At 47.3% G+C, this 17,298-nt stretch overlaps 1 protein-coding gene across 1 annotated transcript; it reads left to right on the top strand.

Moving 5' to 3' along the window:
• The first annotated feature begins 1,693 nt into the window (after positions 1 to 1,693).
• LOC143834326 (E3 ubiquitin-protein ligase TRIM7-like) lies at positions 1,694 to 15,665 on the top strand. Its single transcript, XM_077331052.1, has 8 exons — positions 1,694 to 2,217; positions 3,585 to 3,680; positions 5,523 to 5,753; positions 7,237 to 7,259; positions 9,046 to 9,164; positions 10,872 to 10,904; positions 12,205 to 12,237; positions 14,369 to 15,665. Exons 1-8 carry the CDS (start codon positions 1,795 to 1,797, stop codon positions 14,860 to 14,862), a joined length of 1,452 nt encoding a protein of 483 aa, XP_077187167.1. The 5' UTR covers positions 1,694 to 1,794; the 3' UTR covers positions 14,863 to 15,665.
• Positions 15,666 to 17,298: the final 1,633 nt, after the last annotated feature.

Raw genomic sequence — 17,298 nt, 5'->3', positions numbered from 1 at the left:
GAAGAGCGGTTAAGTTCCTTTGTTACTCTCGAGAGAAAAAAAAATTATCATTAAGGCGAAGTCACTTTTTCAAGTATTTTGTGAAGAGCAATCCTATTTGAAGCAACTACTCAAGAAAATATATCACTAAATAAAGAAGCATTTTGCTATTACTTTTTGCTCCACACAGGATTCTTATTTAATTTCTCATTGACCGTGTGGCCGACTTTATCTAGCGTTCCCCCCTGGGGACTGGCATCCCTAGTCCTTTTGTTTCACCATCAGATTTATACCCTGTAAGAATAAATCCTCAACACTCACATTCTTCCTTCTAAATCTTAATTAGCAACTGGCAGGGGCTCATGGGTATTGTAATTCATGGGCCTCCAGAGAACTACAGTTTAGCTGTAGCTTGGATGAGAGAGAGGCTAGGGAGAGTAAGGACAGAAGGAAGGTAAGGTTTCACCTTCAAGCATCAAGGTGAAACCTTACCTTCCTCCTTTCCTTACTCATCAAGGTTTCACCTCCCCTTCCTCCTTTCCTTATTCACGCTCCCCAGCCTCTGTCTCCTGCAGGGGTGGCCAAACGATGGCTCTCCAGATACCTATGGACTACAGTTCCCATGAGCCCCTGCCAGCCTGCTATTGTTGACAGAGGCTCATGGGAATTGTAGTCCATGGACATCTGGAGAGCCACCGTTTGGCCACCCCCTCTGGCTCTTCCTTCCCATTCCTGTCATGGGGGGGTTAACTGCATGCGCACACATGCACAGTTCGTGTTACATGCGCGCCCACTGGATTCCAAGTACCCACAAGCTCTGGGGCAGGGGTAGTCAAACTGCGGCCCTCCAGATGTCCATGGACTACAATGCCCATGAGCCCCTGCCAAGCTGCATGGGCCCTGGAGCATGCACTGATGTTTCCTGTGGATGGCGTTCAAGCGTATACAAAGACCCTGGAGCATGCACTGGTGTTTCCTGTGGATGGCATTCAAGTGTATACAAAGAATCCCTTAATTCAGGGGTAGTCAAACTGCGGCCCTCCAGATGTCCATGGACTACAATGCCCATGAGCCCCTGCCAAGCTGCATGGGCCCTGGAGCATGCACTGATGTTTCCTGTGGATAGCGTTCAAGCGTATACAAAGAATCCCTTAATTCAGGGGTAGTCAAACTGCGGCCCTCCAGATGTCCATGGCCTACAATGCCCATGAGCCCCTGCCAAGCTGCATGGGCCCTGGAGCATGCACTGATGTTTCCTGTGGATGGCGTTCAAGCGTATACAAAGAATCCCTTAATTCAGGGGTAGTCAAACTGCGGCCCTCCAGATGCCCATGGACTACAATGCCCATGAGCCCCTGCCAAGCTGCATGGGCCCTGGAGCATGCACTGATGTTTCCTGTGGATGGCGTTCAAGTGTATACAAAGAATCCCTTAATTCAGGGGTAGTCAAACTGCGGCCCTCCAGATGTCCATGGACTACAATGCCCATGAGCCCCTGCCAGCTTGCTGGCAGGGGATCATGGGCATTGTAGTCCATGGACATCTGGAGGGCCGCAGTTTGACTATCCCTGCTCTGGGGTGTCAGCAAACCCATCAATCCAACAGCCTGCCAGGTAGGAAACGTCTTCTCAAAGAGGCGCCGAGGGGGGGGGGGTGCCCTTCCCTTTCCAAAATCCCCCTTCTCTAGCGACTGTCGCGGCGCAAGGCGGCTCTCCGGAGCCTGCTGCTCTGGCGCCAGGAAGCTGGAGATGCCCTTTGCCGCCTCTGCTCGAAAGCGAAACGGAAAGCTGCGGCGCCTCTTCGCTCCCTTCGGCCATGGCGTCGGGGGGTCCCGTCGAGGAGCTGTGCGAGGAGGCCTCCTGCGCCGTCTGCCTCGACTTCTTCACGGAGCCGGTGGTGCTCGCCGAGTGCGGCCACAGCTTCTGCCGCGCCTGCCTGGCCCGCTGCTGGGGGGCGTCGAGGGAAGAGCCTTCCTGCCCGCAATGCCGGAGGAAGGCTCACCCCGGGAACATGACGCCGAACCGGCAGCTGGCCAGCGTGGCCGAGATCGCCAGGAAGCTCCGTCGGCAGCAGGGCAGGGACGGCGAGGCGGCGGAGGGCGTCTGCGGGAAGCACCGGGAGCCCCTGAAGCTCTTTTGTCGAGAGGACGGGGTCCTCATCTGCGTGGTCTGCGACCGATCCAAGGAGCACAAGCATCACGACACGGTTCCCGCGGATGAGGCTGCCCAGGAGTATAAGGTGAAGGATCGAGGGTGATATGCCTTAGATGGGAATCCCCCTTGCAGGTTTGGGGTTTTTTTTCCCTCCCCCGATTTTATCTTGACCACGATCTGGCCAAGGAAGCGAGGGGAAGAGAAAGTGGCTGTGGGAAAGGCACATAGTAAGCATTGTTAGCTCCTCTGCCTAGCCTAGGGGTAGTCAAATTGCGGCCCTCCAGATGTCCGTGGACTACAATTCCCAGGAGCCCCTGTCAGCATTCGCTGGCAGGGGCTCCTGGGAATTGTAGTCCACGGACATCTGGAGGGCCGCAGTTTGACTACCCCTGGCCTAGCCTAAGATTCTACCAGGGGTGGGCAAATGGTCACTCTCCAGATGTCCCCGGACTACAATTCCCATGAGCCCCTGCCAGCATGGTGCTCATGGGAATTGAATTCCAGGGACATCTGGAGGGACAGTGTTTCGCCACTCCTGCAAGCTCCAGCCCCCAGAGCTGGCGTTGCATTTGCTAATTCAATATTTGGTTGCGGTAGGGTGTGACCATGGCCTTCAGTCTGGCAAACTTATTTTAATGGTACAATAAAATCAGAGTCCAGTAGCACCTTTAAGACCAGGGGTAGTCAAACTGCGGCCCTCCAGATGTCCATGGACTACAATTCCCAGGAGCCCCTGCCAGCATTTGCTGGCAGGGGCTCCTGGGAATTGTAGTCCATGCACACCTGGAGGGCCGCAGTTTGACTACCCCTGTTTAAGACCAACCAAGATTTATTCAGGGCGTGAGCTTTCGAGGGCAAGCCCTCTTCCTTGGACTATGAACTCCACTCGTCGACACCGGCCATCTGGTGCAGGAGATTTTGTCCTCGTGTAAGGCGCGGGAGGTGAAGTTGCTGCCAGCGTCAACGAAGGGAGTTCATGGTCCGAGGAAGAGTGCTTGCACACGAAAGCTCACGCCCTGAATAAATCTTTGTTGGTCTTAAAGGTGCCCCTGGATTCTGATTTCATTATGCTACTTCATAGTGAGAGCCAGTTTGGCATAGTGGTTAGGAGTGTGGACTTCTAATCTGACATGCCAGGTTCGATTCTGCACTCCTCCACATGCAACCAGCTGGGTGACCTTGGGCCAAGCAGTGATATCAGGGCTCTCTCAGCCTCACCTCCCTCACAGGGTGTCTGTTGTGGGGAGAGGAAGGGGAAGGCGACTGTAAGCCGCTTTGAGCCTCCTTTGGGTAGGGGAAAGCGGCATATAAGAACCAACTCTTCTTCTTCTTCTTCTTCTTCTTCTTACCAACACGGCTACCCATTTTAATCTTATTTTAATGGTGTTTTTGAGAAAGCTTACCATAAATTGAGAAAACTTACAAAATCGGCACAACTTGCTCCCTTTTCAGATCCAGATTTCTGACTGCCTTGAGAAACTGAGAAAAGACAGAGAGCAAATCCTAACCTATAAAGGAGAGGCAGAAAAAGAAAGTGAAGATCTGCTTGTAAGTCATCATTTTGGTGTCCTTTCGCTTTTGTTTGTTTGTTTAAACATTATCATTTAAATACACACAACCAGTCATGGGTCACAGTTTAAAAAGGTAAAGGTAAAGGTATCCCCTGTGCAAGCACCGAGTCATGTCTGACCCTTGGGGTGATGCCCTCTAGCGTTTTCTTGGCAGACTCAATACGGGGTGGTTTGCCAGTGCCTTCCCCAGTCATCACCGTTTACCCCCCAGCAAGCTGGGTACTCATTTTACCGACCTCGGAAGGATGGAAGGCTGAGTCAACCTTGAGCCGCCTGCTGGGATTGAACTCCCAGCCTCATGGGCAAAGCTTTCAGACCGCTGCCTTACCACTCTGCGCCACAAGAAGCTCTGGGTCACAGTTTACAAGGGCTAAAACTATACATTAGGATATAATATAAACTAGCTTTTACTTTCCTAGTCCAGCGTTGTTTAAAACTGACAACTTCTCCACTAACGTCTTTTGGGGAGGTGGGTTCTATCGGCATGCTGAGGTGGTCGCTAAAACACCTGCCAAAGTCCAACCAGTCAGAGACAGCTGGGAGAATTTTGTGGGTTTTTAAAAAGCTATTTTAGCAGCAGTCAGAAAACACAGTATTAATTTGAAACAAATAGATTTATTGCAGGAGTCTAATCAAATTTACCTTCTTGGTATAAAACTCAATGGGTTTTGTTCTCTGTTTAAGGGCAGGTTTTTCAAATACCACAGTCAGTTGTAAGTAAATTTTCCCAACACTTCATGTCATCAGTGACACAGTCAAATGTAAAATACCGAGTTTTGTCAGTTGTCAGATGATGTCGATACCAAACAAGAAGCATAGAAATAAAATAGGACTATCAATAAAATAAAAAAATAATGTCATATTCGTCTCTGAGACACATTGCAGTTGATCGAGAAAGACGGGCAATTTTATATTCTTCAGCTCTAGAATAGGCAAAGATGGACAGTGTGCTAGGGAAATGAAGCCTAATCCAAGGAAGAAAGTTTTACAAATTTGGGAAAGATTTGGAAGGACAAAGAGATTTCGCTGGCAACAAAGATCGGAATGTCAAAACCTTGGTTTTTCCTGAGGTAGCGGACCTGGGGATAATTACTGAAAACCCTGTGGACTGCCAAAAGAACAGATTGGATCTGTTCTGGACCGAAATACACCCAGCTGCTCTCTTGAGGCAAGGATCTGTAAACCAAAAATTCTCATACAGATTAGAAAAAATTATTATACTTAGTAAGATTGAGGGAAGTGGAAGAAGAGGTAGACAATAAACAAGATGGATGACAGAATCAAAGACATAAGTGGATTGGCCTTCCAAACACTTAAAGCAGGGGTGGTCCACCTGTGGTCCTCCAGATGTCCGTGGACTACAATTCCCATGAGCCCCTGCTGGCAGGGGCTCATGGGAATTGTAGTCCATGGACATCTAGAGGACCACAGGTGGACTACCCCTGGCTTAAAGGACTGCAGACAGAGCGGGTTGGTGGGCCTTGGTTCATGATGTGACCACAAATCGGAAACGACTTGACTGAATCTAATAACTAACAAAAGCAGTAAAATTGTTCTTTGTCTGACAGTGTAATATATCTGCTGAGAAAATGTTTAGTATCATTCCCATTAACCCCATTTTGGCTTCTGAAGAGAAAGGGATATGAGGAGAGGGAGGGGGCTTTTTGACTGCGGAATGTAAAATGGGCTTTCTACAAAAACTGTAGTTCACCCAAGCGTCCTTTGTGCACAGCTCACAACATAGGCTAAGTCCACAAACGTGGCTGTTATCTCCTCATCTGCGTTTCCTCCTCCTCCCTTTTAATCTTGCTCGCCTCAGAAACAGACAGAATCCCAGAAACAAAAGATGGTGGCTGAGTTCAGAAGGCTGCAGCAGTTTTTGGAAGACCAAAAAGACTTGTTGCTGGCCCGAATGAAAGGAGTTCAGGAGGAGATTGTGAAGAAAAGGGAGGAGCACCGGGCCAAGACCTCTGAAGCGCTCTCGTCACTTGATGGCATCATCCGGGAGTTGGAGGAGAAGGGCCAGCAGATGGGAAACGAATTCTTGCAGGTAGGACTGTGGCCAAGCCAAAACAAAAGCAGAGAGAAAAATCTTCCACCCAGAAAAATCAGGTGACCAAGAAGACCGACAAGAGGCCTCATCACAGAATAAATAATACTGAATTTACATATATTAACATACTTAACAGTCTTTTAAAAATCCATTAAAACCAAATGTGTTTCAGCTGCAAGACCTTCCTGAGCAGTAGGAATTACATCCCATAAAAGTAAAATTATTCACATGTAAATTACAGTGCTTCTGAGCTAAGCTGTAAAGCACTTATAAGGTAAAGGTATCCCCTGTGCAAGCACCGGGTCATGTCTGACCCTTGGGGTGACGCCCTCTAGCGTTTTCATGGCAGACTCAATACGGGGTGGTTTGCCATTCCCTTCCCCAGTCATTATCGTTTTACCCCCCAGCAAGCAAGCTGGGTACTCATTTTACCGACCTTGGAAGGATGGAAGGCTGAGTCGACCTTGAGCCGGCTGCTGGGATCGAACTCCCAGCCTCATGGGCAGAGCTTTCAGACTGCATGTTTGCTGCCTTACCACTCTGCGCCACAAGAGGCTCCTAAAGCACTTATAAGTCGGGCCTATTCATTAATTAATGACGTCCCTTCATTTTTGGAATCAGAAATTATTTCTCTGATTGAAGTTGTTCATAGTCCAAGTATCCCTGTCAGCAAGATCAGCATGAATTGTAGTTCGATGGGATGTTTATTCTCTGGCAAGAAGCTGGATATGTTGTATTAGATAAGAGGGACTTCTTATCAAGAGAAATGGTGAAAGAGCCATTGACTTTCGGGAAGAGTTTCTGGTTCTTGAAATTGCACATAGCATGTTATCTCTGCTTGATGAAGGCACACCTTCACCCCAGTTTTCGTGATGTGTGCCTTAGGCCTACTGCCATAAGCTGGACACAACTGAGTTAGAACCGCCCTGAGCCTCAGGGGAGGACTGTATATAAATACAATGGATGGATGGATGGATGGATGGATGGATGGATGGATGGATGGATGGATGGATGGATGGATGGATGGATGGATGGATGGATGGATGGATGGATGGATGGATGGATGGATGGATGAATCCCCATTTCCCAAGCCCTGAGAAATTTCCACAGAAAAAATGTGCTCTGTTGGATCAGACCGAGGGCCTCTCTGGTCCAGAAACCAGCCATAGCTTCTGGGGAGCCCACAAATACATTCACTCTCCCCTGCGTGCTGCCTCTGAAGCTGGAGGTTCCACTGAATTCTCTTGGCCAAGAGCCACAGGAAGACTGCTGTCTTTTGTGGATATGTCAAATTATTTGAAAACCTGTGGCCACGTCCCCACCGAATCCAATGATGGCTAGTTAGGTTAATTATGCATTATGTGAAGAAGTTCTTTCTTCTGTCTGTCCTGCATTGATTCAAATGGGTAGCCGTGACTCTGATTTGTATTGTCCTGAATTGTCTCATTCTGACTTCCTTCTTTTTCTTTTCCTCCACTAGGATGTTACAAACACTTTGCAGAGGTAAGTGGACCCTATTGGAGTTTTATTTCTATCCTGCCTTTCTCCCCAAGGGGAGACATTGCTTTCCTCTCCTCATTTTTGTCCTCACATCAATCCTTTTGAGGAGGTGAGGTTGAGAGAGAATGACTGACCGAAGGGCACCCAAGGGAGCTTCCATGACGGGGGAGAATTTGAACCTGGTTCTTCCAGATCCCGGCTCTCAAGAGCAGAACCCTCAAAGGACTGTATTGGGTTTCCCTGTGGTCCTAGTGCACATAAAATATCAGCACATTCTGAACAGTTCTGCCACAGTGTTCAGTTATTTATGATGCAGTGGTTAAGAGCGGCGGCTTCTAATCTAGAGAACTGAGTTTGATTCTTGGGCTAGTCACAGCCCTGATAGTGCTATTCCAGCTGAGCACTCTTCCTCACAGAGTGTCTGTTATGGGGAGAACAAATTAGAGTCCAGTGGAACCTTTGAGACCACCAAAGTTTTATTCCAGGTATGAGCTTTCATGTGCACGCACACTTCCTCAGATACAGTGTCATGGAATCAAAGTAATCAGTTCATACTTATGTAAACCGCCCTGAGCCCCCAGGGAGGGCGGTATATAAATATAATAAATACTTATAGGCAAGTGTGACGGTAAATTAACATACAGTGTAATGAAAATGGTTAACAGATTCCAGAGAATCTGTATTCCCCAGGGGGGGGGGAATACAGCCATTAGAGCCTCTTGTGGCGCAGAGTGGTAAGGCAGCAGACATGCAATCTGAAAGCTCTGCCCATGAGGCTGGGAGTTCGATCCCAGCAGCCGGCTCAAGGTCGACTGAGCCTTTCATCCTTCTGAGGTCAGTAAAATGAGTACCCAGCTTGCTGGGGGGTAAACGGTAATGACTGGGGAAGGCACTGGCAAACCACCCCATATTGAGTCTGCCATGAAAACGCTAAAGGGCGTCACCCCAAGGGTCGGACATGACTCAGTGCTTGCACAGGGAATACCTTTACCTTTACAGCCATTAGGATTTGTTTGTATTCACTTGAGATTGAATTACATGGGAAACATCTCGGGTTCAATAAGTAGGTCTCCATTCAGAGAATAATGGGCTACTAGATAATCAATTGCTGGCAGCAGTAGGTGAGACCTTCTGCCCCATGCTTGTCCTCTCAAGCTTCTTTGAGACTCCTTCAGGCTGTGAAAAGCGTGTATAAAAACCAATTTCCTCTGTAGCACAGACTGTAGGTTACCTGGCCCCAATATTACCAGCTCAGTACAGCAGGGTCTTGTGGTACCTTGCTGTCTGTGAACCTTGCAGTGTGAACTCTGCAGTGACCCATATAAAGAGGGTAAGTCGCTACGAGGAGCCATGGTGCCCACAGGCTTCATGTGAGGGACCTCTCCCTAGGATGACCTTTCTCAGGAGGAGATTTCATAGAATCATAGAATCATCGAATCATAGAGTTGGAAGGGGCCATACAGGCCATCTAGTCCAATCCCCTGCTCAACGCAGGATCAGCCCAAAGCATCCAAGAAAAGTGTGTATCCAACCTTTGCTTGAAGACTGCCAATGAGGGGGAGCTCACCACCTCCTTAGGCAGCCTATTCCACTGCTGAACTACTCTGACTGTGATTTGGTGGTCAGAGGGCTGTGGGTGGACTATTCACTATGGGAGGGATGCAACTACATTGGCTTCTGGCTCCATTCCCCAACTCAAAAACTGAGTACGGAGGTAAAGCAGATAGTATTCTGGATTCAGCAGCTAATATTCCTGATCTTTCATGGAACAATAACATTTTCTCTTCAGGTGCAAGCAGGAGGAGGAATTTGAGAATCCAGTCGCTTTCCCTCCCGCACTGAAATGGAGAGTCTGGGAATCCCAGGCTGTCACTCCTGCTCTGAAAAATCTCATGGCAACACTCAAAGGTAATGAAGCATCATTTTAGACTGGCTCCTATGTAGGCGTCTTGTGGCGCAGAGTGGTAAGGCAGCTGCCTGAAAGCTTTGCCCATGAGGCTGGGAGTTCAATCCCAGCAGCCGGCTCAAGGTTGACTCAGCCTTCCATCCTTCCGAGGTCGGTAAAATGAGTACCCAGCTTGCTGGGGGGTAAACGGTAATGACTGGGGAAGGCACTGGCAAACCACCCCGTATTGAGTCTGCCATGAAAACGCTAGAAGGCGTCACCCCAAGGTTCAGACTTGACTCGGTGCTTGCACAGGGGATACCTTTACCTTTACCTTACCTATGTAGGAGAGGGTGGAATTTCTCTGGGAATGCAACTCCGTGTTCAAGGTAAGGAAGGCATTTGGGGTCCACCAGTGGTCCCAATCTCTTCCTCAGTGGACACCTGCTTCAGGTGACTCTTCGGTTTTCAATGAATACAGAAAACAGGGCTGGTCGACTAGAAAATCCAAAATAAGAAAAATTTCGACCCGTTGGCTTTCTAGATATTTTCTTGCTTTCTTATGTATAATTATATCTGAAGCTAGTCCTTCATAGATTTTCTCTTCGTGTCTTAATTGTAGAAATTATGAGCAAAAATCTTGAACCAAAACGGGTTCCGGCTATACAATTTTTTTCAAATCCCCGTTTTCAAAATACCAGTCTTCTTCAGCGGTACGGTAAACCTCCTTGAAACGTTGAGCCTGAGGGTTCTTGGGGAACTAAATATGAGCAGACAGTGTGATGCGGCAGTAAAGAAAGCTATTGCAGTCTTGGGCTGTATTAACAGAGGCATCACATCAAAATCGCAAGATGTCGTAGTCCGGCTGTATACCACATTGGTCAGATCCCACCTGGAGCCTCAGTTCAAAAAGGATGTAGACAAAATATGCAGAGGGTGCAGAGGAGAGCGATGAGGATGATCCGGGGCCTGGGAACCAAGCTCTATGAGGAAATGCTGAGGGACTTGGGAACGTTCAGCCTGGAGAAGATGAGGTTGAGGGGGGACATGAAGGCTCTCTTGAAGTATTTGAAAGGCTATTGCTTGGAGGAGGACAGGGAAAGGTAACTGTTGGCAGCAGAGGATACGACCTGCAGTAATGGCTTTAAACTACATGTAGAACAGTACCAGCTAGAAGAAGAAGAAGAGATGGTTCTTATATGCCGCTTTTCCCTACCTGAAGGAGGCTCAAAGCGGCTTACAGTCACCTTCCCATTCCTCTCCCCACAACAGACATCCTGTGGGATGGGTGAGGTTGAGAGAGCCCTGATATTTCTGCTTGGTCAGAACAGCTTTATCAGTGCTGTGTTGAGCCCAAGGCCACCCAGCTGGCTGCATGTGGGGGAGTGCAGAATCAAACCCCGCTCGCCAGATTAGAAATCTGCACTCCTAACCACTACACCAAACTGGCTCTCTAAATATCAGGATTTTTTTTCACAAATAAAATAGTATTGGCTAGATATCAGGGGGGGGGAATTCATCACTGTGTGGGAAAGCAGCCCAAGTTCATGCCTTATGGCCGGTTTCCTTCACTGCTCAGTTGCCCATCCAGATGTTTCAGGGGTAGCTTTAGAGGGTCTGCTCTTTGTCAGGCACGGCTGTATCCGGCTTATTTCCCAGCAGGGTTACACAAGTGCCACAAACATAATGGTCAGCACTGGCATTGATCCTTTGCTTCCTTTTCTTCCCAGACACTGTGCTGCACAACCAACAGCTACAGAAAGGTAAATTTAAGAAATCCGAGGGGGAGACTGGGTGTGGGTGTGTTTTCATTTTGTTATCTGAATACTTGTTACTCTTGACCGGGGGGGGGAATGGGGCACTGCTTATTTCCAAGCACGGATCGGACATGTTGGCATCAGTCAAAACATTACGCCCTCTGCAGCCCTCTTCCTTCCTCCCTCCTGGAGATTATATCAGGGGCGGGGAAACGGGTTTGAGTCCATCAGAGAATTTGGTTTTTCTTCTGTATCTTATTTCACCTTTTAATTTTTGATTGTAACTTACATCTGTGGTTTTAAGGGTAGTTTTATTGGGGGGGGGGGTTGTACAGACTTTGTAACCCACCATGAGCTATTTTGGGGGTGGGTGGGTAAGAAATCTAATAAATAATAATAATAATAATAATAATAATAATAATAATAATAATTATTATTATTATTATTATTATTATTATTATTATTATTATTATTATTATTATTATTATTATTATTATTATTTAATTTTTAGACCGCCCTTCTCCCAATAGGTCTCAGGGCGGTTTACAACATAAATAGTTAAAACACAATAAAATCCCCATAAAAACCCCAATTAAAAGTTACATATAACATATAGCAGCGGTGGTCACAATTCTGATCTTAGTTCAGCCTGGTGGAGAGAATGATGTTCAGAAGAGGGTGGCACCAATACAGTACATCTAACCATGATCTCGGTGTTAGAGATCTCAATATTGGTGTTAGAGATATAACACCAATATTGGTGTTAGAGATCTCAATATAATAATAATAATAATAATAATAATAATATCAGGGGGAGGATTTTTTTTGTACAGTTCTGACTGGGGAGGAGGGGGTGAAAGAACCCTTGGCCTATGCAATCAAGAATGCCAACCCTGTTGCCTGTCAAAAGGGAGTTCCTCAGTCAGCCGAGGGACTAGTAGCTGGCTGCAATAAAATGTCCTGGTTTTTAAAAGAGGTGGGGAGAATAGTGGCGGGGAAGGGGGGGGGATGAGGGAAGAGAACTCCCCTGTGGATGTTCCACTACCACGGATGACGCCTCCGTATTCCCGGCAACGGCTACGCAAGGGGATCCGTCGCTGTGTGGAAACAACCCAAGTTCATCCCTTGTGGGTGGGTTTCTTTTGTTGCTCTGTCGGCCATCCGAAAGGCCCAGGGGCAGCATGAGAGGGCCTGCTCTGTAGGGCTGTATCAGAGCTGCGCAGACTTTAGCTTTACAGGGTTATGTATCTCCATCATTAGCAGAATGGTCAGCCCTAAATCTCCGCTCCTTTCCCCCCCCCCTCAGGCACTCTGCCGCTCGATTGCCAGCTGTATAAAGGTAAGGGCCCTGAGCTGGGAGACCGGGTGAAGTGGGTTTCGGGTATGTTTTCACTTTGTGTGTGTGTGGTGGGGAGGGCCCTTAGCACAAATAGCCAAGAGTCCTTGCTCAGGTTTTGTTTGGTTTTTTTAGATCTATACAACAGGCCCCTAGTGCAGGATAGAATTTGTAGTTCTGCTAAGCTTGGGCAAATACCGTATATGCTGGTGTATAAGCCGAATTTTTCAGCACAGTATTCACACTAAAAAGTCCTCCTCGGCTTTGCCCAGATTTTGTGGTAAAATTAGGTGCCTCGGCTTATATGCGAGTATATACGGTAATTGTTTCCCCACCTATGCACACACAAATGTTAGTCATTTCAAACAAAAAAACAGAGGAGGGTGACACTGGGTTAATCGAGCCACACAATATAGAGTTTGGGAAAGAGAAACCGTGTCTGGGTTGGGACCCCATAAGGACATAGTAGAAGCCTTGTTTGGGTCAGGCCAATGGCCCATCCGGTCTAACACACTGTGTCACCCAGGTGCCATCAGGAGGTCCACCAGCAGGTCCACAACTCCATGTTGTTGTTGTTAGGCGTGAAGTCGTGTCCAACCCATCGCGACCCCACGGACAATGATCCTCCGGGCCTTCCTGTCCTTTACCATTCCCCGGAGTCCATTTAAGTTTGCACCGACTGCTTCAGTGACTCCATCCAGCCACCTCATTCTCTGTCGCCCCCTTCTTCTTTTGCCCTCGATCGCTCCCAGCATTAGGCTCTTCTCCAGGGAGTCCTTCCTTCTCATGAGGTGGCCAGAGTATTTGACCAGAACTCCATAAGCCTAGAATACAGAGCACCACTGATTCAGATATAATGCCCCATCTATTCTTTGTGGGTATTAGCCACTGATGAACCTCTGCTCCGTATGCTGACCTCCATGGCCATAGAATCAGCAGTTGCAGGATCTGCAAGGGGGAATTTGCATCTCCATGTTTCTCAAGCATGATCTGAGATGGGATCCTTCCTTAAGACCAATTGTAGGTTGAGTTCTCCCACTCCTTGTGCTGGAAGGAGGCCAATACCTGGCACAGAATAGCGGGGGAATGCCTCTTGTTATGTGTGAAGTATGTGTGAGGCTGGGAGTTCGATCCCAGCAGCCGGCTCAAGGTTGACTCAGCCTTCCATCCTTCCGAGGTCGGTAAAATGAGTACCCAGCTTGCTGGGGGGTAAAACGGTAATGACTGGGGAAGGCACTGGCAAACCACCCCATATTGAGTCTGCCATGAAAACGCTAGAGGGCGTCACCCCAAGGGTCAGACATGACTCGGTGCTTGCACAGGGGATACCTTTACCTTTACCTTAGTCTCAAATGCTATGGGGGGCTATCAGAGAGTTAGGAAGAAAGACAGGCCCAGAAAATCATTCCTATCTCTAGTTTATTCCTGTCCCATTGCTATGTAGACTGATATTCTCAGTTAATTTCCTTCCTTCTCCTTCATCTTCCTTCTCTCGCACGGACAGTCCCTTTCTCCCATCTTGGCACCATGAGAGCAGGATGTATCCCTCCATCCTAGTTAGAAGAGATTAAAACTCTCTCTCTCTCCACTATCCTATCTAGAAATGGATTTCTTACAATAAAGGGGTTAAATTAGATAAGAAAAGATATAGAAGTCTGTTTGGTTTGTTGTTTTCTTACCTGCGCACAAACAAAGAACACATGGCATCTTCTTTAGCTCTTAGATGGGAGTATTGGCTTAATATTCTAACAATATGGAGGGAAGACCACCTGATCTTGGGAGGAAGAAGAGCTGGTTCTTATCCTCCGCTTTCCACAATCTTAAGAAGTGTCCAAGCAGCTTACAATCTCCTAGCCTTCCACAGCAGACACCCCATGAGGTAGGTGGGGCTGAGAGAGCTCTGACAGCACTGCTGTGTGAGAACAGCACTATTAGGGCTGTGACTAGCCCAAGGTCACTCATCGGGCTGCATATGGAGGAGCGGAGAACCAAGCCCAGCTCGCCAGATTGGAAGTCATTGCTCTGAACCACTACACCGAACTGGAAGCGATAGGTGTGTGTTAGTAGGGTAAACGGATGAATCTTCACCCCAGAAATCAGAAAAGGTCTTATTTTTATTTCTTCTCGCCCATAGAAAATGTGACTCTGGATCCAGACTCAGACCATCCTTGCTTCCTCATATCGAATGACCAGAAATGCTTGACTTGGAGAGCCAATGACAGACAGAGATTCAACGGCAGGCTTTGCGTGCGGGGCAAAGGGAGTCTTAAGTCACAGGTCCACTACTGGGATGTGGAGGTGGGGGACAAAGAAGGGTGGGCAGTAGGCATCTGTAAGGCATACAAAGGTATTCTCAAAGAGGAACTTCTGGGGCCTGAGGCAGGAGTCTGGGCTATTGGGAAGCGGAGTGGAGAGTTGTGGACCGTCCACTGTCCCCACAACCTTCCTCTGTTTCTAATCGAGGAACCCAAAAGGATCCGGGTGCTTCTGGACCTCCCAGCAAAACAAGTGTCTTTTTTTGATGCCGATACAGCGGCCCTGCTTCACTTAACCGCAATACCAGCCCATCTAGAATTCCAGCCTTTCTTTGGTCTTTGGAAGAAAACCTATCTCAGAATCTGCCCATGAGACAGAGATAAGCCAGTCCACCACACTTGTTGCTTCCACTTGCAGGACGGAAGCTGCATCCGGACATTCAGCTTTGAGTCTCTTCTTGCGTTCATCGAATGCTCTTGAAGATTATCTTTCTCTTGGTGCAACTGAACATCTTCTCCCAACCTTGTTCTTTTAAAAAGACGAGGGAGGGAAGGCTTCACCAATGCAGGAAGGGAAGGAGCAAAAATTCCAGGGGGGGCTGGCCAAACATCCTCCTTTTTATATAGTCAATTTTGTAAGAGGGTCAGTAAAGTAGGTTCAGCCCTAAATTTCCTTTTGTATGTGCACATGGGGAAATAATTCCTGTATTTTGGAAGTAATGCATACATAATGCCTTTTTGGCCCTGGCCCCAACCTGGTGGAATGAGCTCCCAGAAGAGCTAAAGGCCCTGACGGAACTATCAAGGTTCCGCGGGGCCTGTAAGATGGAGCTCTTCCGCCAGGCATTTGTTTGAGGTCGGGAAGGGGTCCCGGAGGTACCACCTCAGAGTCCCGCCCTATGTTATGAAATGGAAGATGGCTATCACTGAGAAATACGGTAGCAGTTGCGATTGGAGCAGCAAAGTTATGGAGAGTTTTTTTCAATTTTACTGCCATCTTGATGTTGTTTAGTTGATGTCGTTAGTTTTAATTAAGGGTTGGAAATAGATTTTTAATTATTGTAATTGTATTATGAGCATTGTTTTATTGTGAGCCGTCTCGAGTCAACATTGTCGGGAGAAGTGGGATATAAATTTATAAATGAATTTAATTAAATTAAAATGGAATACAGAGGATATGACCACTGCTGTCTTGTTTTATTTTTTAATTGGGTAAATTATGGGGCTTTATTGTATTTTAATGTTTTATTGTGTGAACTGCCGTGATAACTGTTGGGGAGCGGTGGTATATAAATTTAAAAATAAATATTCAAATGTTTTGTTGAGGGTGGGCCCTGCCTGAGTGGCAGAGCAGCTGTTTTGGATATAGGAGGAATCCCAGTTAATCTCCAGCAAGAGGTGATGTGAAAGAGCTGTGATACACAGTTATGACCATTATTGTCGGCCTGGAAAGCACTTTTGGAGTGGTTGTGGTAAAGTGACACTTTTGGAGTGGTTGCGGTAAAGTAACTTTCTTCCTGTTGCTCTTCCAAAATTGCCGACAACTTGGGTGCTTTCACAGAAACACAGATTTGGAGAGGCAGAAGGTTAATTGCTGTGATTGTCCATTTTAATGGGTTTTAATGGGTTTTACCTGGACTTTTTGTAAACCACAAAACCTCTTGGGAGTGGCGGTTAATAAATATAATGATAATTATAATTATAATGACAATGATAATGATTGCTGCTCAGAAATAATAGGTGGCTATTACTATTAAAAATCTGTGGCCTGACACTACTGCTCTAGTCCTTCTTGAAGATTTTTAATTAATTAAATGCATGCAATTTATATACTGCCCCATATGGTGACATCTCGAGGCGGTATACAAAGAACCACTGGGGGATGGGAAAGGTATATGGAAACATTTGGAATCGTATGAATGAGCAAAAGGGGTATAACGGTTCCCCTGTACAGCTGAACTTGAGTCCAATGGAACCTTTATTCAAGGGGTGAGCTTTCGAGTGCATGCCCTCTTTCTCGGACAATGGAACAAGGATCATGATAGCTATAAGGAAGAAGTAAATTAATGGCAAATTAGTAAAATCTATCATAACGTCCAAATTCCTCAGTATGAGAATTCTTTGCTTAAAAAGGTAACTAGTCCTTTGGGCTCGGTTGTAGTTCAGAAAAAAACATGGGAGAAATAAAAAGGTCAAGGTTAGTAATTAATGGCAGACCCTTTCCCAGTTGTGGAAAGAATTAAAAGAGACTTAGTTCAGTGGTTCTCAACCTTCCTAATTCACTGGACTCCTTGGTCACCCCATCCGGATGGGGGGAAAGGCGAAGGGCAGATACAGGAAGGTTGGCTTGGCTGGTGGGTGGGAAAAGAGAAAGAAGCAGGACAACAGGAGGGGCTGTGGGGCTTCCAGGGAGGAGGGAAGGAGACACTCTTAATAAAGGGTTATATATTCCCACTGTCACGATAGTCAGTTCATAGCCTGAGGAAGAGTGCCTGCACTCCAAAGCTCACGCCTTGAATAAACCTTTGTTGGTCTTAAAGCTGCCACTGGAGTCTTGACTTTATTATTATGATAATAAAAGGGGGGAGGCAGGAGGAGGGCAGGAAAGGCGCGCCCTCTCTCTCATTGGCCGAAGACTTGTGACAGCTCTCTCAGCCCCTACTGCCGATTGGAGGGTCGTGACCAACGACGGATGGGGCCGCACCCCTCCGTGCACCGCCCTGGCCTGCATTCCTGCAGGCAGGATAAATGACACGGCGGTGCACAGGCGGACAAAGGGGGGGATGCATCCCGAGGGAGGGCTGAATAG

Source organism: Paroedura picta, chromosome 3 (assembly GCF_049243985.1).
Source record: "Paroedura picta isolate Pp20150507F chromosome 3, Ppicta_v3.0, whole genome shotgun sequence".
Lineage (NCBI taxonomy): Eukaryota > Metazoa > Chordata > Lepidosauria > Squamata > Gekkonidae > Paroedura > Paroedura picta.
The sequence above is the reverse complement of the archived record's forward strand: the minus strand, read 5'-3'. Positions and strand labels throughout refer to the sequence as shown.